The 25,172-nt window shown below is 40.1% G+C and overlaps 2 protein-coding genes across 2 annotated transcripts; one reads left to right on the forward strand and one right to left on the reverse strand.

Moving 5' to 3' along the window:
- Positions 1-261: 261 nt before the first annotated feature.
- On the reverse strand, positions 262-12,638 carry parp2 (poly (ADP-ribose) polymerase 2). Its single transcript, XM_033983051.2, has 17 exons — positions 12,461-12,638; positions 11,367-11,576; positions 10,469-10,639; positions 8,557-8,627; positions 7,898-7,948; positions 7,655-7,751; positions 7,508-7,583; positions 7,332-7,434; positions 6,982-7,135; positions 6,215-6,353; positions 5,883-5,946; positions 4,104-4,238; positions 2,995-3,122; positions 2,742-2,841; positions 2,577-2,675; positions 2,099-2,223; positions 262-715 (listed from the first exon to the last, which is right to left on the reverse strand). The coding sequence occupies exons 1-17, from the start codon at positions 12,534-12,536 to the stop codon at positions 556-558; spliced, it is 1,959 nt and encodes a 652-aa protein (XP_033838942.1). The 5' UTR covers positions 12,537-12,638; the 3' UTR covers positions 262-555.
- A 1,151-nt stretch (positions 12,639-13,789) lies between these two features.
- On the forward strand, positions 13,790-23,217 carry mrpl37 (mitochondrial ribosomal protein L37). The gene is made up of 8 exons (XM_033982404.2): positions 13,790-14,286; positions 15,934-16,117; positions 16,963-17,078; positions 17,245-17,433; positions 19,606-19,760; positions 20,499-20,630; positions 21,910-21,984; positions 22,854-23,217. Exons 1-8 carry the CDS (start codon positions 13,899-13,901, stop codon positions 22,929-22,931), a joined length of 1,317 nt encoding a protein of 438 aa, XP_033838295.1. The 5' UTR covers positions 13,790-13,898; the 3' UTR covers positions 22,932-23,217.
- Positions 23,218-25,172: the final 1,955 nt, after the last annotated feature.

Genomic DNA, 25,172 nt, shown 5'->3' on the forward strand with positions numbered 1-25,172 from the left:
TACTGGTGAAAACATCAAATGTTGCAGATTGTAGCTTTAACGTCACATTTTACACTGGAGCGTCTAAACACCAGACACTTTTTCTTTCGTCATTTTCAAATATTGTTCACATTTTTGTTTCTATTTACATACTGTTTTTTGTACTTGCTCTAAATGAGATTTTACATAATAAATATTACAAACACGTTGAAATTGTGACGACTTATTCAACACAGAATCTAAAACTGTTTTATGTTTTCTCTTTTATTAACTGTTTTTAAGGCCATGGCAACAAAAGACTTGAACAAACATCTTCATTTTAAAACACAGATAAAGGCGTGACACAGAGTTCTGTAGTGCAGATTTACACATGATGTTTTTAACCTTTTACGGTTTTACAAGAAACATTTAAATCTACAGACACAGTTTAAAAAGTGTAATGTTTGAGAATAGTGCAAAATGTTCTGCTTCTACAATGAACTGATAAAATGACATTAGGTTTTGTCGTATCGTAAACGTTTCTGTAGAGTTATGTTCATTTCAAACGCTCTCTTATTTGAGCTGCAGTTCCCAGTCTCACCACAGGGAGGCGTAGCTGAACCTGACACGCAGCAGGTACCTCATTCTGGCCTGAGCCGGGTCATAAACCACAAACTCGTTATAAAGCAGAGAGTATCCTGTGGGGTTCACCGCTGCAGAGGAGACGCCTGGACCCATGGGGACAGTCGCCCCGTCTCTGAGGAGAAACAAACGATAAAGACGATTTGTTCCACATTTTAACAAGAACAGACACATTTATATTTACAGCGTCTTAAAGGATTTGGATTTTTACTGTGAAAAACAGAACCAGAGTCGTCTGAAATGATTCCTCACGTTTCCAAACACATTCCTCCTGATCTGTGCAGGACTGAGCTCAGGTGAGACACTGTTTTCTGATCTATGTCATCACAGACAGACCTGGAGACGAGTTAAACATTCAGCTCGTCTCAAAAACTGAAAACACTCTGTTCCACCTTGTGATGTCATCATGTGGTGATACAGGAAGTGCTCCACTGTGTTTTTAAACTCCACCTTCACTAGAATCATCTGGATCATTTCAGTCCTGGAGTTGTCTCTTATCTCGACTGAACTAAAGGTAAAAGGAGGAGTTAAAGAGAAAACTACCACTTGATGACATCACAAGGTGGAACAGAGCATTTTGAGCTTTGGAGATGGACATGCTCTGATACTCACATGTGACCGCTCTGATACCACAGTGTGACCGCTCTGATACCACAGTGTGACCGCTCTGATACAGTGTGACCGCTCTGATACCACAGTGTGACCGCTCTGATACCACAGTGTGACCGCTCTGATACCACAGTGTGACCGCTCTGATACCACAGTGTGACCGCTCTGATACTCACAGTGTGACCGCTCTGATAGTCACAGTGTGACCGCTCTGATACTCACATGTGACCGCTCTGATACCACAGTGTGACCGCTCTGATACCACAGTGTGACCGCTCTGATACCACAGTGTGACCGCTCTGATACAGTGTGACCGCTCTGATACCACAGTGTGACTGCTCTGATACCACAGTGTGACTGCTCTGATACCACAGTGTGACCGCTCTGATACTCACAGTGTGACCGCTCTGATACTCACAGTGTGACCGCTCTGATACTCACAGTGTGACCGCTCTGACACTCACAGTGTGACCGCTCTGATACCACAGTGTGACCGCTCTGATACTCACATGTGACCGCTCTGATACTCAGTGTGACCGCTCTGATACTCACATGTGACCGCTCTGATACTCACAGTGTGACCGCTCTGATACCACAGTGTGACCGCTCTGATACTCACATGTGACCGCTCTGATACTCACAGTGTGACCGCTCTGATACTCACAGTGTGACCGCTCTGATACCACAGTGTGACCGCTCTGACACTCACAGTGTGACCGCTCTGATACCACAGTGTGACCGCTCTGACACTCACAGTGTGACCGCTCTGATACTCACAGTGTGACCGCTCTGATACTCACAGTGTGACCGCTCTGATACCACAGCGTGACCGCTCTGACACTCACATGTGACCGCTCTGATACCACAGTGTGACCGCTCTGATACTCACAGTGTGACCGTGTTCTTGGGGTCCGGTTCGGTCCGGCCCAGGCCTTTGGTGCTGTGTTTTCCTGGAGGAAGTTTATCCGCTTCATAATCAGCATCAAACAGCTCGTTACTGTCGCCCAGGGCAACCTGAGGAGGAGACGGGTCATAGAGCGGGAGTATCAGGGGGCGTGGTAAAACTATTCTGTATCTGTGTATCTGACCCAAACTGCACTCACACGACTCCACCTGCAGGAGGCGCTTATGCAAAAACTATTATTTATGTAGATATATGTTTTATATAAAGACAGATTAAGCTTGTGAATCATGAGTTTAATCTTTTTACAGATAAAAAAACATACTGTCACTTCTGTCGTCTCAGAGAAATCCTCATCGTCCAAAACACACGATTCATCCACAAACTTTGCTCGACTGAGACTCATCCACCGATTAATCGACTAAAGGCGATTAACCTTTTGAAATGACCTAAAGCACAAACTCACCTCACACAGCAGCAGCAGTCCCACATTATTCTGCTGATTGGCAAAGCAGTAGTTTGCACTTTTGGACGACATATCGGCGAAGTAGATCCCTTTACCAAACTGAAGGAAATAAATGACAAATATTTTAATGCAAACTCTCTTTTTATATGTTTAAAGTCCAAATACCATATATCCAGTGACGGGGGCTTCGGGCGGAGCGATCCTAAGCCCCTGACTGAGAATCCCGACCCAATTAGACAAACGAGAGCCGTGCCACAGCAGAGTCCTACGGAAGAAGAACAGGTTTAAATGTACACGTTAACAAAACATACATGACTTTAATGAGGCTGTGTCTGTACAACAAACACGCAAAATAAAACAGACTGAAGTGTTTTTCTATGTTTAAATGAACGACACTCGTTTATATGAGACACTAAACCTGTTGTGAAGGTCTTTGAGGAAGTTCTCGCTCTCTCCTCGTCGATCTACAGTGAAAATGTCCTCCACCGTCATGACGTAGTCTCTGTGTGTGGAGGCGTGAGTCGTCTGCAGGTAACGCTCGATCACCTAAAGACACAGTTCACACCAAACGTTTAGATACACGAGAGAAAAAGACTCAAAGGCTTTAGTCTCTCTGTCTGACATGAAATCAGACTAAACTTTTACTGTTTTAGGTTAATCACAATTAACACATTTACTTCTATTTGTTAAATGCCAGAATAATAAGAGTAGTATTTTTTTTCTTCATGCTTTTTTTCAAAGTCAGAAGTTTACACACATTTCATTAGTATTTGTCCCATTGTCTTTAAACTGTGTGACTTGGGTCAAATGTTTTGATTTCCTTCCACAAACTTCTCACAATAGTTGTCTGGAGTTTTGTCCCATTCGTCCAGACAGAACTGGTGTAACTGAGTCCAGTTTGTGTCCGTCTCACTCGCACAGGCCTTTTCAGGTCTGTTCATACATTTTCAACAGGACTGAGATCAGGACTTTGTGATGGACACTCCAAAACACTGACTTTGTTATCCTTAAGTCACTTTGTTATCCTTCAGGTCATTGTCCATTTGAAGACACATTTGTTGCTTTAACTTCCTGCTGATGTGTTGAAATGTTGCTTCAGTTTTTCCACATAAAGTTCTTTCCTCCTGATGCATCTGTTTTGTGACTTGCAGCAGAGGTCACAGGTCACAGGTCACAGGTCAATAAACCTATGAGTTCTACTCAACTGTTTAAAGTCATAATAATCTCACTGTGTGTAAACTTCTGACTTTGAAAAAATGAGAAAAAATAGTCTAAAAAAGTCCTTCTCATTATTCTGGCATTTAAGTTAATAGAAATCATGTTGTTAATTCAAATTGATCTAAAACCAGGGAAAGTTTTGGACACACCCTCTTTTTAATTTTGACCTGACCTCTGACCTTGTAGTGATGAGTCTCTGGCCTGATACTCGCGAGTCTCTGGCCTGATACTCGCGAGTCTCTGGCCTGATACTCGCGAGTCTCTGGCCTGATACTCGTGAGTCTCTGACCTGATACTCGTGTCTCTGACCTGATACTCGTGAGCGTTGTGGTCCAGCGGCTGCAGAGCGCAGCACAGAGACCTGTACTGTCGGTCCAGTGGATGCTCGTCTCCGTCTTCACTGGACTGAACCATCGTCACGGCGATGTGGATGTCACTCAGAGCCTGAGACACAGACGAGGGTAAAGGCGTCAGGACAGACGTCGTTTAATATGAGGTCAAAACAAACACGGCGAGGTCAAAACAAACACGGCGAGGTCAAAACAAACACGGCGAGGTCAAAACAAACACGGCGAGGTCAAAACAAACACGGTGAGGTCAAAACAAACACGGCGGCTTTACAATAAAAAATAACACAGAGTCAATCAAAGCTCATTCTTCAGATCAGCTTAAAGAGCACTACGGAACTTTCCTCATAAACGGCCTGAGCACTGTCTGTGATTTAAATAAAATAAATGCTCCACAGTATGGGATTCATACAGCTGATGTCATCCACATTCCCTGGGGGTGTGATGCTAACTGGAGGCACTGCTCTGTCTGAGGCTTTGTTTGACTTTAATCTGAGTTTTGTCTGAACAGAATCTGACCAGAAACATCAGATTTATCTGAACAACAACCGGCGATTTGTGCCGTTAAACAAATCACTCTCAAGTAACTACAGTCACAAGCTAGCATTAGCATTAACATTAACATTAGCCAACAGTTTTTCAGTGAGTCACTCACAGACTGACCTCAGGCTGACCCCAGACTGACCTCAGACTGACCCCAGACTGACCTCAGGCTGACCTCAGACTGACCTCAGACTGACCCCAGACTGACCCCAGACTGACCCCAGGCTGACCTCAGGCTGACCCCAGACTGACCCCAGGCTGACCTCAGGCTGACCTCAGACTGACCCCAGACTGACCCCAGGCTGACCTCAGGCTGACCTCAGACTGACCCCAGGCTGACCTCAGGCTGACCCCAGGCTGACCTCAGACTGACCTCAGACTGACCCCAGACTAACCAGAGACTGACCTCAGACTGGCCACAGACTGACCCCAGGCTGACCTCAGACTGACCCCAGGCTGACCCCAGACTGACCTCAGACTGACCTCAGACTGACCCCAGACTGACCTCAGACTGACCCCAGACTGACCCCAGGCTGACCTCAGGCTGACCTCAGACTGACCTCAGACTGACCCCAGGCTGACCTCAGGCTGACCCCAGGCTGACCTCAGACTGACCTCAGACTGACCCCAGACTAACCAGAGACTGACCTCAGACTGGCCACAGACTGACCCCAGGCTGACCTCAGACTGACCCCAGGCTGACCCCAGACTGACCTCAGACTGACCCCAGACTGACCTCAGGCTGACCTCAGACTGACCCCAGACTGACCTCAGACTGGCCACAGACTGACCCCAGGCTGACCCCAGACTGACCTCAGACTGACCCCAGGCTGACCTCAGGCTGACCTCAGACTGACCCCAGACTGACCCCAGACTGACCTCAGGCTGACCCCAGACTGACCCCAGACTGACCCCAGACTGACCTCAAACTGACCCCAGACTGACCTCAGACTGACCCCAGACTGACCCCAGACTGACCTCAGACTGACCTCAGACTCTGAACTTGTCTCTTTAAACTCATGTTGTGAGTTTCAGTCCATTTAAAAACACTTTTGTGTTTACTAATGTGTGCGTTTGTGTCACTGTGATAACTGCTAAGCATTCTGCCATAGACATACATATACAACCCTCCCAGAGTGATGTCATCCTACTGTGGAAAAGAGAAAAGTTACGTAATGCTGCTTTAATGTTGTTTCACCTCTAAAAGTTCAATCTTCTCCTTCAGTTCCTGCTCTGTGCGGATGACGGGCGGCGGCTTTAGCCTGAAACAGTTTGAACATTTTAGTCGCAGATTCTTTTGTGTTCACTGTTTAAGGAGCTGCAGCATTTTGGTAAAAAACTAAAGAGGTTTGTGTTTAAAAAGTCTGACTGAAACATGAAGTGAAGAACTAATACAAGAATCGCATGTACTTGAGTTTGCAGACGTCTGAACTACAGCAGATTTCTCTATAAAACACAGGACACACAGTTTCTCTAAAAACCTGCACAACTTTAATAAATATAAATAATAAATATAAATATTTTCCTGACCCAAAGTCATGAGGGATGCGAGTGTAGAACTGGTTACAGGCCTCCAGGAGCTCGCGACTCCCTCCTTTTCTTTTCAAACACTCCTCGATTTTCTTCAGCGCGGCGTATCCAGCCCGAATCTGCTCCGTGGTCAGTTTACCTGAAAAACAAATGAATTTAAAATATTTTACATTTAATTTGAATTTTAAAATGTCCGACTCAGGAAAGAACGAGTCACTTTAAAAAGGCCTGTTTCCTCATCTCAGACCTGGAGTTGTGTTTTGTGTCATTCTCACATGTTTAACACACAAACCTGCAGATTTATAACTGAAAACACTCTGTTCCACCTTGTGATGTCATCATGTGGTGATACAGGAAGTGCTCCACTGTGTTTTTAAACTCCACCTTCACTAGAATCATCTGGATCATTTCAGTCCTGGAGTTGTCTCTTATCTCGACTGAACTAAAGGTAAAAGGAGGAGTTAAAGAGAAAACTACCACTTGATGACATCACAAGGTGGAACAGAGCGTTTTGAGCTTTGTAGATGTTACAGACGAATAATAAAGTGTTAAACGTGTGTGTCGTCTGAAAGGCCCCGTCTCTCTCCAGTGCTGTGTGTTTCCTCTCGTCCAAACCAATATAAAAGTCACAATGTGCAGGTTACATCAGGAGGATTCACAGATCTGACGTGTAACTTGGCCTGGTGAGTGTCTCCATGGAAACAGACCAGTTAAATGCCATACTGTGGAACATTCCAAACAAAGTAACAACATAAACATGCACTGACCGAGAGGAGCTTTACGAGTGTCAAACTTCATCTCGAGGACACACTCCTCCATCGCCCTGAGGTCACAGATCAGCTCCAGCAGAGACTGAACTTTACCGTCCAACGTCGACGGTTTCTTCACCGCCGCCGCGTCCGGCTCCGTCTTATTCTCCACCTGAGATTAGGAACAGAACTTTAAGACGCTCAAAATGGATGCCACTGCTTCACAATACGGCATTAAATTAATCTGTTTATATATACAGTATTTATTTGACTACGTGTACTTTATAGGTCAGGGTTTATCTGGTAAATTCAGCACTAGAAAAGTTCCACAGTGCCCCTTTAAACAATAATATTAAAAGTCTTCTGACCTTATCGCCGGTGCTGTAGTCCATAAACACGAGGTCATATTTCCCAGGCACTTTCTCAAAAAACTCTCTGTTCTCCCAGTTGTTTTTGGTTTTATCGAGGAATCTGAAGTAAAAACATCAGAAAACGTTTAAGTTCTGACTAAAAACATGAAATATTAAGGTTTAAATGATCTCACTTTTTCTTGAAGACGTCTTTAGCTTTGAGCAGGTCTCCTCCGCACGACGTCAGGCTGTTCTGACCCACTTTTCCAACTAAAACAGATTCAAAAGTGAAACTAAAGGAAATGTTTTGGTCATAAGATTGTGTCATTATAAAGTGTTACCTCGACCCCACCTCATCCACACACTGAACGACTGGGACACATCGTCCTCCAGCAGCTGAATCAGGTAGAACTTATTATTGTTGAACTGGAGATTTGTCTGAAAATAAGCACAAACCCACAACCTCCTGGTGAGAGGGAGCAGAGAGGATAACCACTGTGCCACAGTCACACAGGCAGAACATGCAAACTCCAGTCAGGAGTCAAACTCACAACCTCCTGGTGAGAGGGACACACTCTACTGACCTGATTTAACATGACGTCATAAACATCTTTCCCTTCAGAGTAAACATGAGCCTGAAGAGAAAACAAACAAACTGTAAACAAACACAAACTGTAAACAAACAAACACAAACTGTAAACAAACTATAAACAAACAAACACAAACTGTAAACAAACACAAACTATAAACAAACAAACACAAACTGTAAACAAACACAAACTGTAAACAAACACAAACTGTAAACAAACACAAACTGTAAACAAACACAAACTGTAAACAAACACAAACTGTAAACAAACTTAAAGGTCGTGTTCCTCATGTGTTTCATGTTTAAACTGTGAACTGTCTGTATATAAATAGTTAAACTGTCAGAGAATCAGGATGTGTGTGTTAGCATGCTAGTTGTTGTTAGCATTACCCTAACAGTAAAACTCTGGTCTCTGATAGTTATGACCTGCTCTTATAAACTCATCGTGGTGAATAATCAGGATGTTCTAAAAGCATGAGGTGAGTGAGGAGGAACTGAACCTCTGAACTGTTTAAAATGAACTTGTTTTTATTATTTTTAAGACTAAAAATCAGGTCAGTGCCTTTAATTTATAAGGCAAAATAAAAAAAAAAACTTCTGGATGTTTTCTTTCTTTCTTTTTTTAATTTTCTAAAAAAGTAATTTTAACTGTACCTTTCCGAGTTTGGCTTTACATTCAGTGTCGACCGGAGCCTTGCCCTTCATCACCACCGTCTTCACCGTTTCTGCTCAATAAAAGATGAAACGTTACAACTAAAAACATCATAAAGGCTGTGTCCAAGAGCACATTTAAAGATTCACTGTGTCACCTTTTAGGTGGAAGATTCACTATCTGCTTGTTTTTATGGAGATGCTTTTGTTTTGCCAGGAATGTTCCCTGATATGGCATTAAACTTCTCTGCTATGTTATTTATTCAGTTACAAATAAACTAAAAACATTCTTATGCTCGGCCTTTAGCACAAAACTGATTTTTCTGGAGCACAAATATTTTGGGTTTAAGTGTAAATCCTGTTATAATAAAGTCTTTACCTTCGACTGAAGCTGCAGCAAGTGAATCAATTCATCTCAACTAATCAATGATTAGAATTATCATCTAATTGATTGATGGAATGATCGTTAACACGTCCAAGAACACGCTCCAGACATGACGTAAGAGCAGAGCAGTAAACACACACAGACATAAACACACTCCACCATCACGTCCTCGATGAGGTAAGATGAGATAAGATGAGATAAAATGAGATAAAATGAGATAAGATGAGATAAAATGAGATAAGATGAGATAAAATGAGATAAGATGAGATAAGATGAGATAAAATGAGATAAAATGAGATAAGATGAGATAAAATGAGATAAGATGAGATAAGATGAGATAAAATGAGATAAAATGAGATAAGATGAGATAAAAATGAGATAAAATGAGATAAAATGAGATAAGATGAGATAAAATGAGATAAGATGAGATAAGATGAGATAAAATGAGATAAAATGAGATAAGATGAGATAAAATGAGATAAGATGAGATAAGATGAGATAAAATGAGATAAAATGAGATAAGATGAGATAAAATGAGATAAGATGAGATAAAATGAGATAAGATGAGATAAGATGAGATAAGATGAGATAAAATGAGATAAGATGAGATAAGATGAGATAAGATGAGATAAAATGAGATAAGATGAGATAAAATGAGATAAGATGAGATAAGATGAGATAAAATGAGATATGATGAGATAAAACGAGATAAGATGAGATAAGATGAGATAAAATGAGATAAGACGAGATAAGATGAGATAAAATGAGATAAAATGAGATAAGATGAGATAAAAATGAGATAAAATGAGATAAGATGAGATAAAATGAGATAAAATGAGATAAAATGAGATATGATGAGATAAAACGAGATATGATGAGATAAAACGAGATAAGATGAGATAAGATGAGATAAAATGAGATAAGATGAGATAAAATGAGATAAGATGAGATAAAATGAGATAAAATGAGATAAGATGAGATAAAAATGAGATAAAATGAGATAAAATGAGATAAAATGAGATAAAATGAGATAAGATGAGATAAGATGAGATAAGATGAGATAAAATGAGATAAAATGAGATAAGATGAGATAAGATGAGATAAAATGAGATAAGATGAGATAAAATGAGATAAGATGAGATAAGATGAGATAAGATGAGATAAGATGAGATAAGATGAGATAAGATGAGATAAAATGAGATAAAATGAGATAAGATGAGATAAGATGAGATAAAATGAGATAAAATGAGATAAAATGAGATAAGATGAGATAAGATGAGATAAAATGAGATAAGATGAGATAAGATGAGATAAGATGAGATATGCCTCCCCTGCTGTGGGGAAATTCCAGTCAAGCTGCTGCAGCTTCATCTGAGTCATATTTGGACAAAGTCTTAGATTCACAGGTTTGTGGACAAATAACTGAAGTGAGAGAAAAAACTGCTGGATGGACTGATCAGTTCCATCGTGTTTATCTGCAGCTCTGCCTCTGACTTTGACTAGTACCATAATGTTTAACTCTAGTTCTACCTTCTACTTTGATTTCTTCTTTGGGGACAGTCTTAGTTTTGGTTTGGCTTCTGTTTTGTCCTCTGCGTTTCTTTGAAGCTGGTTCTTCCTCTGTTTCTTCTTCTTGTTTATTTTCTGTGTTGTTTCCGTTCATCGCAGCAGCACAAATTTCCAATTCTTCATTTATGTTTTCTGAAAATAAAGACATAATAATGTTTTAATGTCCAGACTGTTTTACATGTTAAATCGTACAGAGGTTACATGTTAGATCCACGTGTCACGAGGGCTGCGGTTCTTCAGAATCATCTTGATTAATCGACTGATAAAAGAATCGCTGACTATTTTATTTATTATTAAAACGGCCTATATTCCTCTTTTCTCTGATCTGTTCTAGTGTCGTTTCCTCGTCACACACAGACCTGGAGTTGTGTTTTGTTTCATTCACATGTTTAACACACAAACCTGCAGATTTAGGCTGAGTTCTTCTCTCAAACTGAAAACACTCTGTTCCACCTTGTGATGTCATCATGTTGTAATACAGGAAGTGCTCCGCTGTGTTTTTAAACTCCACCTTCACTAGAATCATTTGGATCATTTCAGTCCTGGAGTTGTCTCTTATCTCGACTGAACAAAAGGTAAAAGGAGGAGTTAACATGAAAACTACCACTTGATGACATCACAAGGTGTAACAGAGCATTTTCAGCTTTGGAGATGTTACAGACGAATAATAAAGTGTTAAAAACAACTCCAGATCTGTTTTTGAGGAGGAGCATTAGAACATGGATTAAAGCTCACGGGGGTCAGTTTCAGATAATATAGAAGTTCATCCAAAAACTACTATTTATGCAGAAAAGTTGTAGAAAAGAATGAGTTTATACAAAGACACAGGATCAATAAAGTCGATAAAGTCGACACGCACCTGTCTTTACAGTGTGGGAGCGGATCTTTCTCTTGTATTTCGTGACCGGGTTGATTTGAACCATCTTTTTCAGGTCGATGTCATATTCTTTCCCAGACTCCAGACTCAGAGTGAAGGATGTTTTTCCTGAAGCCAGAGCAGAGTCCAGCTCTGTGCACACGGACTCTGGATACGACTCCCACTGGCCCCCGTCCCCCGTCCACTGCCACACTGACAAATACACATTTAAACAAGGAAATATCAGAACTGTATCATAAACAGTAATCAATACTGCGAGACAATAAATACAATCACAACAGAAATCTACTGTTTTGTGTAAAAACACCTCAAATAGACAAAAGGCAGACAGTTCATGTTTATTCTTATTAAAGTGCATTAAAAAAGTACAAGTCTCATCCCAAGTGTGAATATAATAAATACAGTATTTACAATTTAAATGAAAATGCACATAATGATTCATAAGGGGCAATGTTTAATATTGTGAGAAATTATAGAAGTTCTCCAGTCACAGACACAACACAACACAACACAACACAACACAACACAACACAACACAACACAACACAACACAACACAACACAACACAACACAACACAACACAACACAACACAACACAACACCACACCACACCACACCACACCACACCACACCACACCACACAACACCACACAACACAACACAACACAACACAACACAACACAACACTGTGGTCTATGATCCAAACACCAGCCACTGCCTCCATCTCAAACATTTACTGAATATTTATGTAGCAAATACTGTATGACTCATGAGTATGATTGATTAAATAAATATAATGTATGAGGTAAAACAAACACAAAAATATGTTTAAGATTCAGATGAACCAGGGCTCACTCTGCAATAACAAAGTAAATCCATGAGACTAATGCCACTTAAACAAACTCTTGGATTAGTTCTGAAACACATTCTGTCCAGTATTTTTAAATAAACTAAACACGTTGTTATTATTGTTTTATTTTCTCTTTGTCCAAACAGCCTGGACATGTCCCTCTCCCACGTGACCCCTCCTCGTGACGTCACGCGGTTCCTGGTTTTAACACCAGACTCAAACTGACCTGTTTTGGACTCGCCTTCACCACTCTGAGGCAAACTGCTCTGGCTCTTATTTCTTGCACTTCTTGTTCGCCTCATGGTGGGTTCAAAAAGTCAGGTTTGAACAATTTTACAGCGAAAAATGAGAAAAAATGACGGAGAGAAATGTTCCCAGTGTCTAATGTTTTGGCGCCGGTAAAGATCGTGTGAGGGGAAGATGCAGCGCTACGATAGTTTGCGTTCCAGAAATATAAGTGCATAAATATACGAATATGCTTTAAAAGATGCATTTATATAATTTATAATATTAAATAGTTTCATTAAGGGTAGTTTATTCTTTTTATAAATGTAGTTTACAAACATGTTTTATTGTGAATATAGAGTACTCTGGCTTGGAAAGGATCTATTTTTTCTTGCGGAACTGGTTTTACTTTCCGCTTTTGCTGCTACACGGACTTATTTTGTTGAAGGACTCATAGGAAAATGTGCCCTACTGTTATTCTGAACAATTAACATTAAAATAATATTAAACAGCGCGTGAAAGACACATAAACTCATCTAAAATGACTTTACGGAGTATTTTCTGTGTAGTTTCTGCCACAGAGTTCTTGTGAGTGGAACTAGCATGTAGTATTTCAGGAAAGAATTTAGATGAATGACACATTTCCCTCATGAGGTTATTATGTTAATAGTTTGATCAAGTTAAATGCTTGTTGTGAAGCTTTTGTTCATATTTTAACACGTTCAATTTGAGTCTATGAATCTAATTATTGTGCAATAAAAAGGGAATGATTGGTCTCATGCCATTTTTTCCAGCAGTTTAAAATCCATGAATGTCACAAACTATGTTTATTTAGATCATTATAATTACGTGATAATGGATAGATCAAACTCCACCAACTTTAATCTGTGATATATAATTTACAGAGAAAAGATGCACATGTACAACCACAGTTTATGAACAAGGGAGAGGTATTTTTGACATTATTGGAAGTTACAGTAACAACTCTCGTGTCCTGTTTGCAGCAGTAAACAGATTAACAAACCTCCAGCTCTGCTGCCGTTAGAACTAATTTCCACATCTAAGTGCAATAAGTTTGCAGTTTTCTTTAATGACAAGGTTCAGAGCATTAAAAATGAAATAAACTCCACAACACAAACAACAACCCAGCACCACCAGGACACTTAGTAAACAGCATCTAGTGATGTTATGTAAGAACCCGCCAAACTGCGCTCACATGAGCCACATACAGAGCGTTTAGTTTTACTTTTATATAGTTTATGGCCACATAGAGACAGCAGGGGGCAGTAGAGCAGCTCTTCACTCTGGACAGCAGGGGGCAGTAGAGCAGCTCTTCACTCTGGACTCTGTGAAGAAGAAACAACATGGCGGCCTCCTGATGTTTTCTGGTTCGGGTCACGCTGTCGTTGAACACAAACTGTATAATTTGACTCAGAGACATGATTCCAGAGGCGGCGCGGTGCCTGAGAGCTGCGGGCGGAGGGTGGACTAGAGCCGGGCTGTTGGCAGAGGCGAGGCCGCTGACAGGACAGGGACGAGCCCGGGGACACCTCAGCCCCAGGAGACACTTCAGCCTCCATCGCAGCCTCGCAGCCCGGGCTCCTCCTACTAAAGTGCCCCGGGAGAAGGTGCACATCCCGGGCCTGGAGAGGATCACTTACGCCGACAGGATGCACTATGTCCCGGGGCTGGCCGCCCCGCAGAGCCCGCGGTGGGAGAGAGACTATAAAGACCCGCACAGATACCGCAGCCCCCCGCGGTGCGACATGCGCATGCGCAGAGACCAGCCCTGCTACGTCATCCACCAGAGGACCAACGTGCTGGAAGGTACACAGCATATACAGGAACAAATACTACTAATACTACGCCAAATACTACAGGAACAAATACTACAAACACCACAGGACCAAATACTAAAATACAAAAAACTGCATAAACTCGGCCTGCTCAGTGTCTGTGTCCCTCAGCCGTCCAGGGCTGGTCCAGAACAAAAGCCGACATTTCAATCTGTCACTGGACAAATTGTTGTAGAGTGAAGACGTTTCTCTCCTCGTCCAAGATGCTGCTTCAGTTTTGGTCAGATTCCTGCTGGACACTGCCTTATATCTGTCTAACGACACTGAAACTGAAAACAGCTGTTGTCTTCAGTTTCAGCCTTAACGGCCCTGCTATTGTTCTCTTTGTATTTGTTTGCTTTGGGTCTAAGGGTGGAATCATAGATCTGTGAGAGATCATTATTATGTCTCCATTCCTGTTTCAGGAAGGATTCTCTCTCTTTAACTCTCCTCAAACCATTTCTTTTCTGTGGCTCAGATCTGACCCTCCCTCTGTTCAAAGTTGTGGTCAGTGTGTGTGAGATGAACAGCAGACTGTGGTCCTGAGCTGCTCTCTCTCGTGTTGAGCAGACTGTGGTCCTGAGCTGCTCTCTCTCGTGTTGAGCAGACTGTGGTCCTGAGCTGCTCTCTCTCGTGTTGAGCAGACTGTGGTCCTGAGCTGTTCTCTCTCGTGTTGATTCATTCTCTTATGGAGTGTTTAGTTTCTCCAGTTCACTGTTCACTACACTGAGACAAAAGCTGTTTCCAGTTTCAGTGTCGTTAGCGCCCCCTTCAGACAGATATAAGGCAGTGTCCAGCAGGAATCTGAGCAGAACTGAATAAATGTCTTGGACGAGCAGTGAAACGTCTTCAGTCTAAAACATTTTGTCCAGTTACAGATTTAACTTCTGCACAGTCTTTATCAAATCAAAGTCACAGTTTGACTGGATGCAGTTCGTTTTAAAGTCCCACTGTTTCCTCAGACAAAACATTGTGTCTTATTTTACATAAAAAATGAAGAGCTGCCAAAGCTCCATCTGAAAGAGACTGTGCCACAGTTTGTTTTTAGATTCTTTTTAGACCAGTGTTTTTCCAATGAAATACTTTACTTCTCACCAGTATTTGCTAATTAAATCGTAAAAATAACAAAAAGACAGACTTGAGTTTTGAATTCATTTCTTTGGAAACTGTTTTATAGAAATGTTCAAGACTATGAAACTAAACATCAAATTAAAATAATCAAATTAAAGTGCATATGACATTTTCCCTTAAATTTGACTAATCTGATGGATAAAGTTTTTTATAGTTTAAACATTGACTTTTAAAAATAAATGTGTTTTCTTATATTTTTATCTGTCACATAATAATTTCTGTTCACACTGGAGTTGTGGCTCAGTCTGTTCTTAGTTTCATTGTTTTTAAGTCACAGTTATGGGATTCCCCAGCGTGAGGTCATCATTTTCAACCAGGAAGTAAAATTTTAAACCTAAAAAATGTCTAAACTGGGGAAAAACATGTGAAATGTTTAGCAAAATCTTAAATATAATGAGGTGTTGTTTTTTCCAAGTAATACCTTTAAAAAAAAAAGCTTTAAACAGTTTTGCCCCCTCAAGTGAATCTTTTTGTGCCTTAATCCTAAATCTCGTTGTTGTGTTTCCAGGTGTTCCTCAGGCCTTGTGGTTGACCAAAACCAAACTCATCGATGCTCTGCCTCCTCGGCTGCTCTCATTGGCTCAGGGTCTGGCCAATCAGATCCCGGATCAGGACGAGCGAGTAAAGAACGCCATAAAACACGCTCGCTTCTGGGACACGACTGAGCCCAAACCTGTGCAGGAACGATACAGGTACCACACAGTGTACTGCAGAATACTGTAGTACTCAGAACATATACGGTCAATACTTTTTATAAATATTGGCAACACAAAAGTCCTGTTTGTGAAAACCATGTTGTATTTTTAACCGTGTTGGTGATTTGTGAAGGCGCCAGTTTTATTCTAACAGAACTGATCCCAAAATCCCATTTATGAGAAAAAAATGAGTATCTAAATAAAGTGAAATTTGGCTCTTCGTGTCGTCCTGATCAAAAAAATCAAAATGAACCATATGGTGTTTTTCACTGTGTTGCCGTGACGATGTGAAAATCCTAATGGAAAAATTTCAGAGTTTTCTTAAATTTAAACTAATAAAACAACTATTAGTTTCATTGAAGAACATGAAATTTGGCAGAGTGACAGATCTAAAAAGTCCCAGGGTCAAAGTCATATTTTGCACGGTGTTGCCATGACGATGAAGCGCGTCAGCGACTTTATTTAGTGACAAGTGCAGCCCAAAGCCACAATAACACAGAGACAAGAGGCACGTCAGCGCCGTCCTCGGTGAGCGCCGTCCTCGGTGAGCGCCGTCCTCGGTGAGCGCCGTCCTCGGTGAGCGCCGTCCTCAGTGAGCGCCGGGTCGACCGAGTGTCAAGCCCGACCCGTGAGGAGTCCTCGATGACGGCTTGCGGCTTTAATTTAGTTTTGTCTCTGTCGATGTAAAGACTCGTCCTCTCTTTTGTCTCTGATGTAAAGACTCGTCCTCTGTTTTGCCTCTGATGTAAAGACTCGTCCTCTCTTTTGTCTCTGATGTAAAGACTCGTCCTCTGTTTAGTTTTGTCTCTGATCTAAAGACTCGTCCTCTGTCTTGTCTCCAGTAAAGTCCTTCTTCAGAACCTGCTCCACCTGTGCGCCGGGCTGCTCCCCTCTCACCCGGCGCTTGGACGACGGATCCTCGCGGAGCAGCACTCTCTGGCAGCGACGTGGAAAAGAGGTTCCTCCTCAGTCGCTCTTATAAAAGTCGAATGTTTCTTTGTAATGGAAGTTTTAACCTTGAAATAGCAAACAGAGGCTTAAAGACCCACTTTGTAACTTTTCAGTCCAAAAAAACTACATTTAAAGCATGTTTTTGTTTTTGTGCGTCTGTGACGTGTTTTCAGGAGACGACCTGTTCCAGATCCGGGGGCTGAACGGTCTCCTGGTCACCAGCATGGACCCTCTGCCGCCGCAGTGTGAGCCTCAGGACGTAGAGGGCACCAGAGAGCTCATCCTGGACTCGTTCTACCCCGTGTCCCCCACCATCGACCTGCAGCAAGTCGACGTCTACCACCTCCTCAAGAACTGCACAGGTAACGTCCTTCAGTCCAGAACTCTGATCTAACAAAGTACAAACATTTAATATATATGTTACAAATACATTTAATATATATGTTACAAATACATTTAAATATATATGTTACAAATACATTTAAATATATATGTTACAAATACATTTAAATATATATGTTACAAATACATTTAAATATATATGTTACAAATACATTTAATATATATATGTTACAAATACATTTAATATATATGTTACAAATACATTTAAATATGTTACAAATACATTTAAATATGTTACAAATACATTTAATATATATGTTACAAATACATTTAAATATATATGTTACAAATACATTTAATATATATGTTACAAATACATTTAAATATATATGTTACAAATACATTTAATATATATGTTACAAATACATTTAAATATATATGTTACAAATACATTTAATATATATGTTACAAATACATTTAATATATATGTTACAAATACATTTAAATATGTTACAAATACATTTAAATATATATGTTACAAATACATTTAATATATATGTTACAAATACATTTAAATATATATGTTACAAATACATTTAATATATATGTTACAAATACATTTAAATATATATGTTACAAATACATTTAATATATATGTTACAAATACATTTAATATATATGTTACAAATACATTTAATATATATGTTACAAATACATTTAAATATATATGTTACAAATACATTTAATATATATGTTACAAATACATTTAATATATATGTTACAAATACATTTAAATATGTTACAAATACATTTAAATATGTTACAAATACATTTAAATATATATGTTACAAATACATTTAAATATGTTACAAATACATTTAAATATGTTACAAATACATTTAAATATATATGTTACAAATACAGCACCAGTCAAAGGTCACATCCTCTCACTCTGTGTTTTTTCTTCTTTCTACATTTTATAAACACAAGACAAATCCTCACAGTAGGAAATTCAATTTTATTATTTATTTATATATTTTGAAGATTCAGATCCTCAAATCCTGAAAGTCTCCGACGGCTTTGCTGAAAAATATTAAGTTATTTCACTTTTTTCTGTACTACGTAATTCCATATATCCATATAACATTGACTTTAATATTCAATTCAAGTTTATTTATACATCACATTTAAAAACAACCTGAGCTGACCAAAGAGCTTCACATAAAATAACTAAACACATAAAACACAATGAGGTATAGTTACATTATACAAAAGAGCATAAAATACAATAACAGAGCAAGTACCAACACATTCTATCTACACAGGATTAAAAGACACGGAGAAAAGATGAGTTTTGAGCCGAGACTTAAACTGAGTAAGAGTAATATACAATATTTATGACACGATATATTTGTAATATGTTTTTATTTTTATGCTTTACTTTATTTTTTACTACATAATATACTTTTATTATAATTTATTTACTATTGTTGGGGTAAATGTTTCTGTCTATAACTGAAAAATATAATTTATAAAATAGATTGGTGACCAACATGGGCAAAGACTGTTTGTTTTATTAAAGATGTGCTGTGTAACTTTTCTGATGGGGGTCTGTCGTCTGCTCGTCGTCATGGGGATGTTATTTTTTTCTTTGCCTGGAATGTTCTACATTACAACTTTAAATGTATCAAACATTCTAACTGTGAGCAGAGTCACTCCTCCACAGATCTGACCCGTAACCTGACCTGATGGCAGTACCTGCTACTCTCCAGTACGACCCTCCACCAGAAAAGTTACATAGTGCACCTTTAAATTAGAGCTTGACCAATATGTTTCTTTTTCACGGCCGATTGTTTAAAAACTAAAAGCCAAACGTCGCCCTCTGCTGGACACTGAAGTTTGAACAAATATCTGTCTCCAATTTAAAGCTCAAAGACGAAACATCTCAGGGACAAAGAAAAGCTCAACGCCACAAAGTCTGTTTCTGAAGAACAAAGTTACACTGATTTAATGGTTCTGCATAAAGTCCAGTGTTAAAATGACACACACACACACACACACACACACACCCACACCCACCCCGCACACACAGCGCGCACACACACACCCCCCCACAGGACCCCCCCCACACACACACACAGTTAAACTGAACTCTTCAAACTGGTGTTTCTTTCTGTGTTTCTTCTTTGCAGGTTTCAGGGAGGGTTTCCCGTTTCCTCACGCTCACACACTCTTCTTCCACGACCAGAAGAGCTCACGCTGTTCTCTACGGCCGGAACAGTTCAGAGCCAAGATGGTCATGTTCGCCTTCGGGAACGCCTTGGCACGGGCGCATCTGCAGTACGGGGTCAGCACATGCACACGCCACATGCACACACAACACACACAACACACACAACACACACACACGGCACACAACACACACAACACACACAACACACACACACGGCACACAACACACACAACACACACACACGGCACACAACACACACGGCACACAACACACACAACACACACAACACACACACACGGCACACAACACACACAACACACACACACGGCACACAACACACACAACACACACACACGGCACACAACACACACGGCACACAACACACACAACACACACACACGACACACAACACACACAACACACACACACAGACAGAGCCGTTCAACACATTTAATAAAGATTAGGCCATTTTACAAATCTGAAGAAATAATATCCACTGCCACGAATGTTTAAGCAGAACTGAATAAAAACAGAATCAAACGCACCTATTTATGAATTCATTCATTTTACAGTTTTTTAATGTCATAAACAAAACTTTCTGAACACTCATGGGCCTGAAACATGAAAAGTTTAGTCTAGAACGCAAACGTTTATATACACTATAGAAAAAGACTTTTTTTTCAACTGTTATTATTATTATTATTATTATTATTATTACTGTGGCCACATAATTACTCTTTTCTTTCTTATTCTAAAGCAGTTCACTTAGAAACAGTGAGTTTTATCTAATCCTTGGCCTGTTTGTGCTTCTGCTCCATCGACTCTCCGTTAAACTGTTTGTTGTCGTTGCAGCTGGAGCCCCGGGGCCTGCTGGAGCGCCCGGTCGTGGTCCAGGCTGTGGGCACCAACGGACGCTACTTCCACTTCCTGGTTTTCCAGCTCAACACCACAGATTTATCGGAGGACGGCGGCGTGAAGAACCTGGTCAGACATGAAATGATATAAACACGCTGGTGATAATGTGGTTTAAATCTGACGTTGTTGGAGTGAAGAGGTTTGTCTGCACATCCAAGCCGCGGCTTGGATGTGCAGACAAACCTCTTCACTCCCACAACAATTTGTCCAGTTGACAGATTTAAACTTTGTCTTCTGCTAATTCTAAATTTTACATCTAAAACTTCTTCAAAATGCTCAGAAAAGATGACAAAAAACCTCTCTCTCTGCCTTTTTGTCGTGGTTCAGTAGCGACGAATCCGGGCTCCTCTTCTCTCTGCGGCCGTAGTTTCTGTTTGTATTTGAATCTTCTTTATCAGAGTTCTCATGGAAATTCTCAAAAACCTGGAAAATAATCGGCAAAACGCACGGAAAATGAGTAGAAAGACCAAACATCGTGGAAAATGTTTATATTTCGTCACACTTTGCTTTGCTGTATTGTTGCGTATCAAATTAATAGATACGTTTACTGCCACCTGTTGGAGCAGTTTTTTGTTTTTTTAACTGCAGGAAATGTAGGAAATTGCACCTCTTTTTGGCTTCAGCTCCATTGACTCTGGCTCTAATTCACTTTACACTGAAAAACTGTCCCCCCTCTCTGTCATTCTGGTCTTAAATGTTCGTATTAACCCTCTACATGATCCTGGGGTTTTTATTTCACTATTGTGTCTGTAAATCAAGATCTGAACATTAATAACAGACAAATCAGGTCCTTCTTTCCCCGAGGTCGCTCCTGTTAGCGTTAGCAACAGGTTTGATTGACAGTGCTAAACCAGAAGTGTGGGCGTGACCTTCAACATCCTCACTCCTGATTGGCTCTTTGGTTGCTGTGATACTCGACTTTATAAAACTCTGCTCCAGGTTAGACTCTACACCTGCTCTGGCCTGGATGAGCTTCATCAGGAGCTGAAGCTGTGGAGACGTCAGACTCAGTGACGTCTTTATTCAGTCTGTGGTGGAGGACGATCCCCTCACACACGTCGTCTTCTCTCCTGTTTAGATGAGCTGTCACATATAGACACTTTTATCACTTTTATTCTACTTTTAAAGCACAAAGTCTGACCAGAACCGTTCACATGTGGAGAAAGAACAGTCATCTACACCACAGAAAAACAGTCTGTGTCGTTCATTTAGACGTACGGACTTGAGCTACATCATTATTATTATAAACACTGTATAAAAGAGGCTCATGTGTTTGTAGATTCTGTGATTACATCAAAACATCCTGGAAAATGATTTAAAGTAAAGTGAGTCCTGTTTGTTTCTTCAGGTTTGGATGGACAAGGATCAGGAGCTGTACGAATACGCAAAAGTGCGACCGCTCATCAAGAAGAAAGAAGTACAGGTACTTTTTTATTTACACAAATAAACAGGTACAGAAAACATCAAATATATGAGGTGAGATATATGGAATTATGTAGCCAAAAAAAAAAAGGTAAATCACTTAAAAATAAGAGACATTTGACTTTTTTTTCTCTGCGACATAATTCCATATTTCTCACTTCATATATTTGATGTTTTCTGTGTTTATAAAATGTAGAAAGTAGTAAAAATAGAAATAATTACACTTAATAATACACTTACTTTGCAAATATTCTCTGTCTAGAAAACTTCAGTCGCCATAATTCAACCTTTATTTGGTTAAAAATATATTTACAAAATCTTTGTGGACAATAAAAAGAACTCTGTGTTCAATTAAACTGCTAAAAGAATCATTGGATTATTGATTATTATTATTATCATTATTAGAATTGTTTTATATGGACCTGTAGATTTATTTAAACACGGTGCCCATAAAAAAGAGAGTCAGAGTTTCTCACTGGGTTTGTGTAAATAAAGAGAAAGCTGCAGCCCAAAGTAGACGATAAGTATAAAGTCTGTAAATATAAGTGAAGTACGTGTGACCTTTGACCTCACAGGGTGTGCACTGACTTTATTTAATTTGAGAAACGCCCCTGAACTTTCTGACTGCGGCTCTGAGGCTGAACAGAATTAATGTGTTTGTGATTTGTGTCAAAAATCATCTCAGTCTGACCCATGATGTCGAGAGCAGGATTTGAACCGGCGACCTTCAGCCTGGAGCAGCTCTGTCACATTTTACATTTAGTGTTTGGAGTTTTTACAGGAGAAAATGTCATGATTCACCATAGACTCTCATGTAGTGCCACAGTCTGTCGTCTGCAGAACTTTTCTCAGTTTGTTGTTTTTTTGCAGGTCGCCGCTGGATTGGAAGGATTCAACCCACAGACTTTCCACAAGTTTCTGTCTCTGTATCTGAACGGAGCTGTGTAGAACTGAGCTCCACGACCACAACATTTAAATATATTTATACGGACGAACAGACGGAGGAACAGACGGAGGAACAGACGGAGGAACAGACGGAGGAACAGACGGACGAACAGACGGACGAACAGACGGAGGAACAGACGGAGGAACAGACGGACGAACAGACGGAGGAACAGACGGAGGAACAGACGGAGGAACAGACGGAGGAACAGACGGAGGAACAGACGGAGGAACAGACGGACGAACAGACGGAGACTGTGGATGATTCAATAAACACAAATACAAATATGTGAATGTGCACATTTTATTTGTGGGTGCTTTCTCTCGAAAGAAGCCGAGTCCAAAATAAGGTTCCACAGGTTTATTGAAGTGTTGAGTCTGAACAGAAATGACTTTATCTTACAGATCAGGTGTCTCAGTCATTAGACCCAACTTTATTTATTTATATATTTATTTGACAGGGACAATTCAATCAGACACAGTTACAACATGAACATTGCAGCTGATGTGATGCAGACAGAGTTTATAGCAAGAGCTCATTTTCAACTCCCGTCCCTGGTTGGGCTTTTTTACAATTCACTAATATGCAAAGTATATTAAAACACTTGCCCCTTAAAATAGTTACATCAGTGCACAAATATACATATATAAACAGACCCAACTGAGAGGACCCAGACCAGTTCAGTGAGAAACAAGTGGCTCTGAATCTAAAGATGCCCCCAAAGCCCCAGAAGCCCCAGCAAAAGCCCCAGATTTGGGTGTGACTGTCACTTTTGTTAGCTCTACTCGAATCCAGGTTCCACCCCTTCCTCGGCCCGTCCACCCACCTGACGCAGTTTGGTGCGACTCTAACTCTGGACCTGACTCTGACCATAGAAGGGAGTGAGACGGGATCTGAGCTCACTCTGGCATCTGGTTCCTCTCACAAAGGGTCACCTTGACATTCGCTTACAAAACATTTCACAACATCCTTGTCCCAAGTCCATTTCTGGGATAAAGTTTTCTTCCAGGAATTGTGAAACATTTCAAAACACCCACATATTCATCACAGCAGCTGAAAAGGATTTATATTATTTTGCAGTAATGTTATTCTTATTACTCAAGGAAAAGAACAGAGTAGTGAAAAAGAAATGACTCCAATAAGAGTAAAAAAGTATTTGGGAAAAGTACTGCTCAAGTAAGAGTAACTTAAAGAGACTTAAATAAGTCACAAAAATGATCCAAAGTAAAACTGAACAAACACAAATGTTCAGATCATTTCATTTTGTTAAAGCTCCAGACACTTTAGACTCACAGAGAGAAGAGGAACTGCACTTTTACTACAGTAACACGACTGGTACTTCAGAGGAACTGCACTTTTACTACAGTAACACGACTGGTACTTCAGAGGAACTGCACTTTTACTACAGTAACACGACTGGTACTTCAGAGGAACTGCACTTTTACTACAGTAACACGACTGGTACTTCAGAGGAACTGCACTTTTACTACAGTAACACGACTGGTACTTCAGAGGAACTGCACTTTTACTACAGTAACACGACTGGTACTTCAGAGGAACTGCACTTTTACTACAGTAACACGACTGGTACTTCAGAGGAACTGCACTTTTACTACAGTAACACGACTGGTACTTCAGAGGAACTGCACTTTTACTACAGTAACACGACTGGTACTTCAGACAAATTGTTTACAGACAGCATGCTAAATAAAAGTCAACTTCAAGTTTATGATTTTGTATTTTTGTATTTTTTATTGCCAATTTTAATTAGAACAATTTGTAGAGAAGATGGGATCACACTTGACTAGCTACCACCTACTAGCTACTCCTGGACGAATGGGGGATTACAGCGGCTCACTTTACTTCAATAACAGTGTAATAAACATATTACCCTGCTATTCCTGTGCTGTAAAGTGGCCTGTGTAATCAAATATGGTTGTGTCTGAACCTTCTTCTCATCTTCTTAAATACTTATTATATTTTCCTGAGTTCTTAAGTTTCTTTCAGATGAAGGAAACTTAAGAACCCGAAGGAAACTTAAGAACTCAGCTCCTTAAGTTTCCTTCAGATGAACCATTTTAATTAGAACAATTAAAATTGTTCATCTGAAGTTTCCTTAAGTTTCCTTCAGATGAAGGAAACTTAAGAACCTGAAGGAAACTTAAGAACCCGAAGGAAACCTAAGAACTCAGGTTCTTAAGTTTCCTTCAGATGAAGGAAACTTAAAAACCTACAACCCTAAAGAA

The sequence above is a fragment of the Periophthalmus magnuspinnatus genome, chromosome 17, assembly GCF_009829125.3.
Source record: "Periophthalmus magnuspinnatus isolate fPerMag1 chromosome 17, fPerMag1.2.pri, whole genome shotgun sequence".
Lineage (NCBI taxonomy): Eukaryota > Metazoa > Chordata > Actinopteri > Gobiiformes > Gobiidae > Periophthalmus > Periophthalmus magnuspinnatus.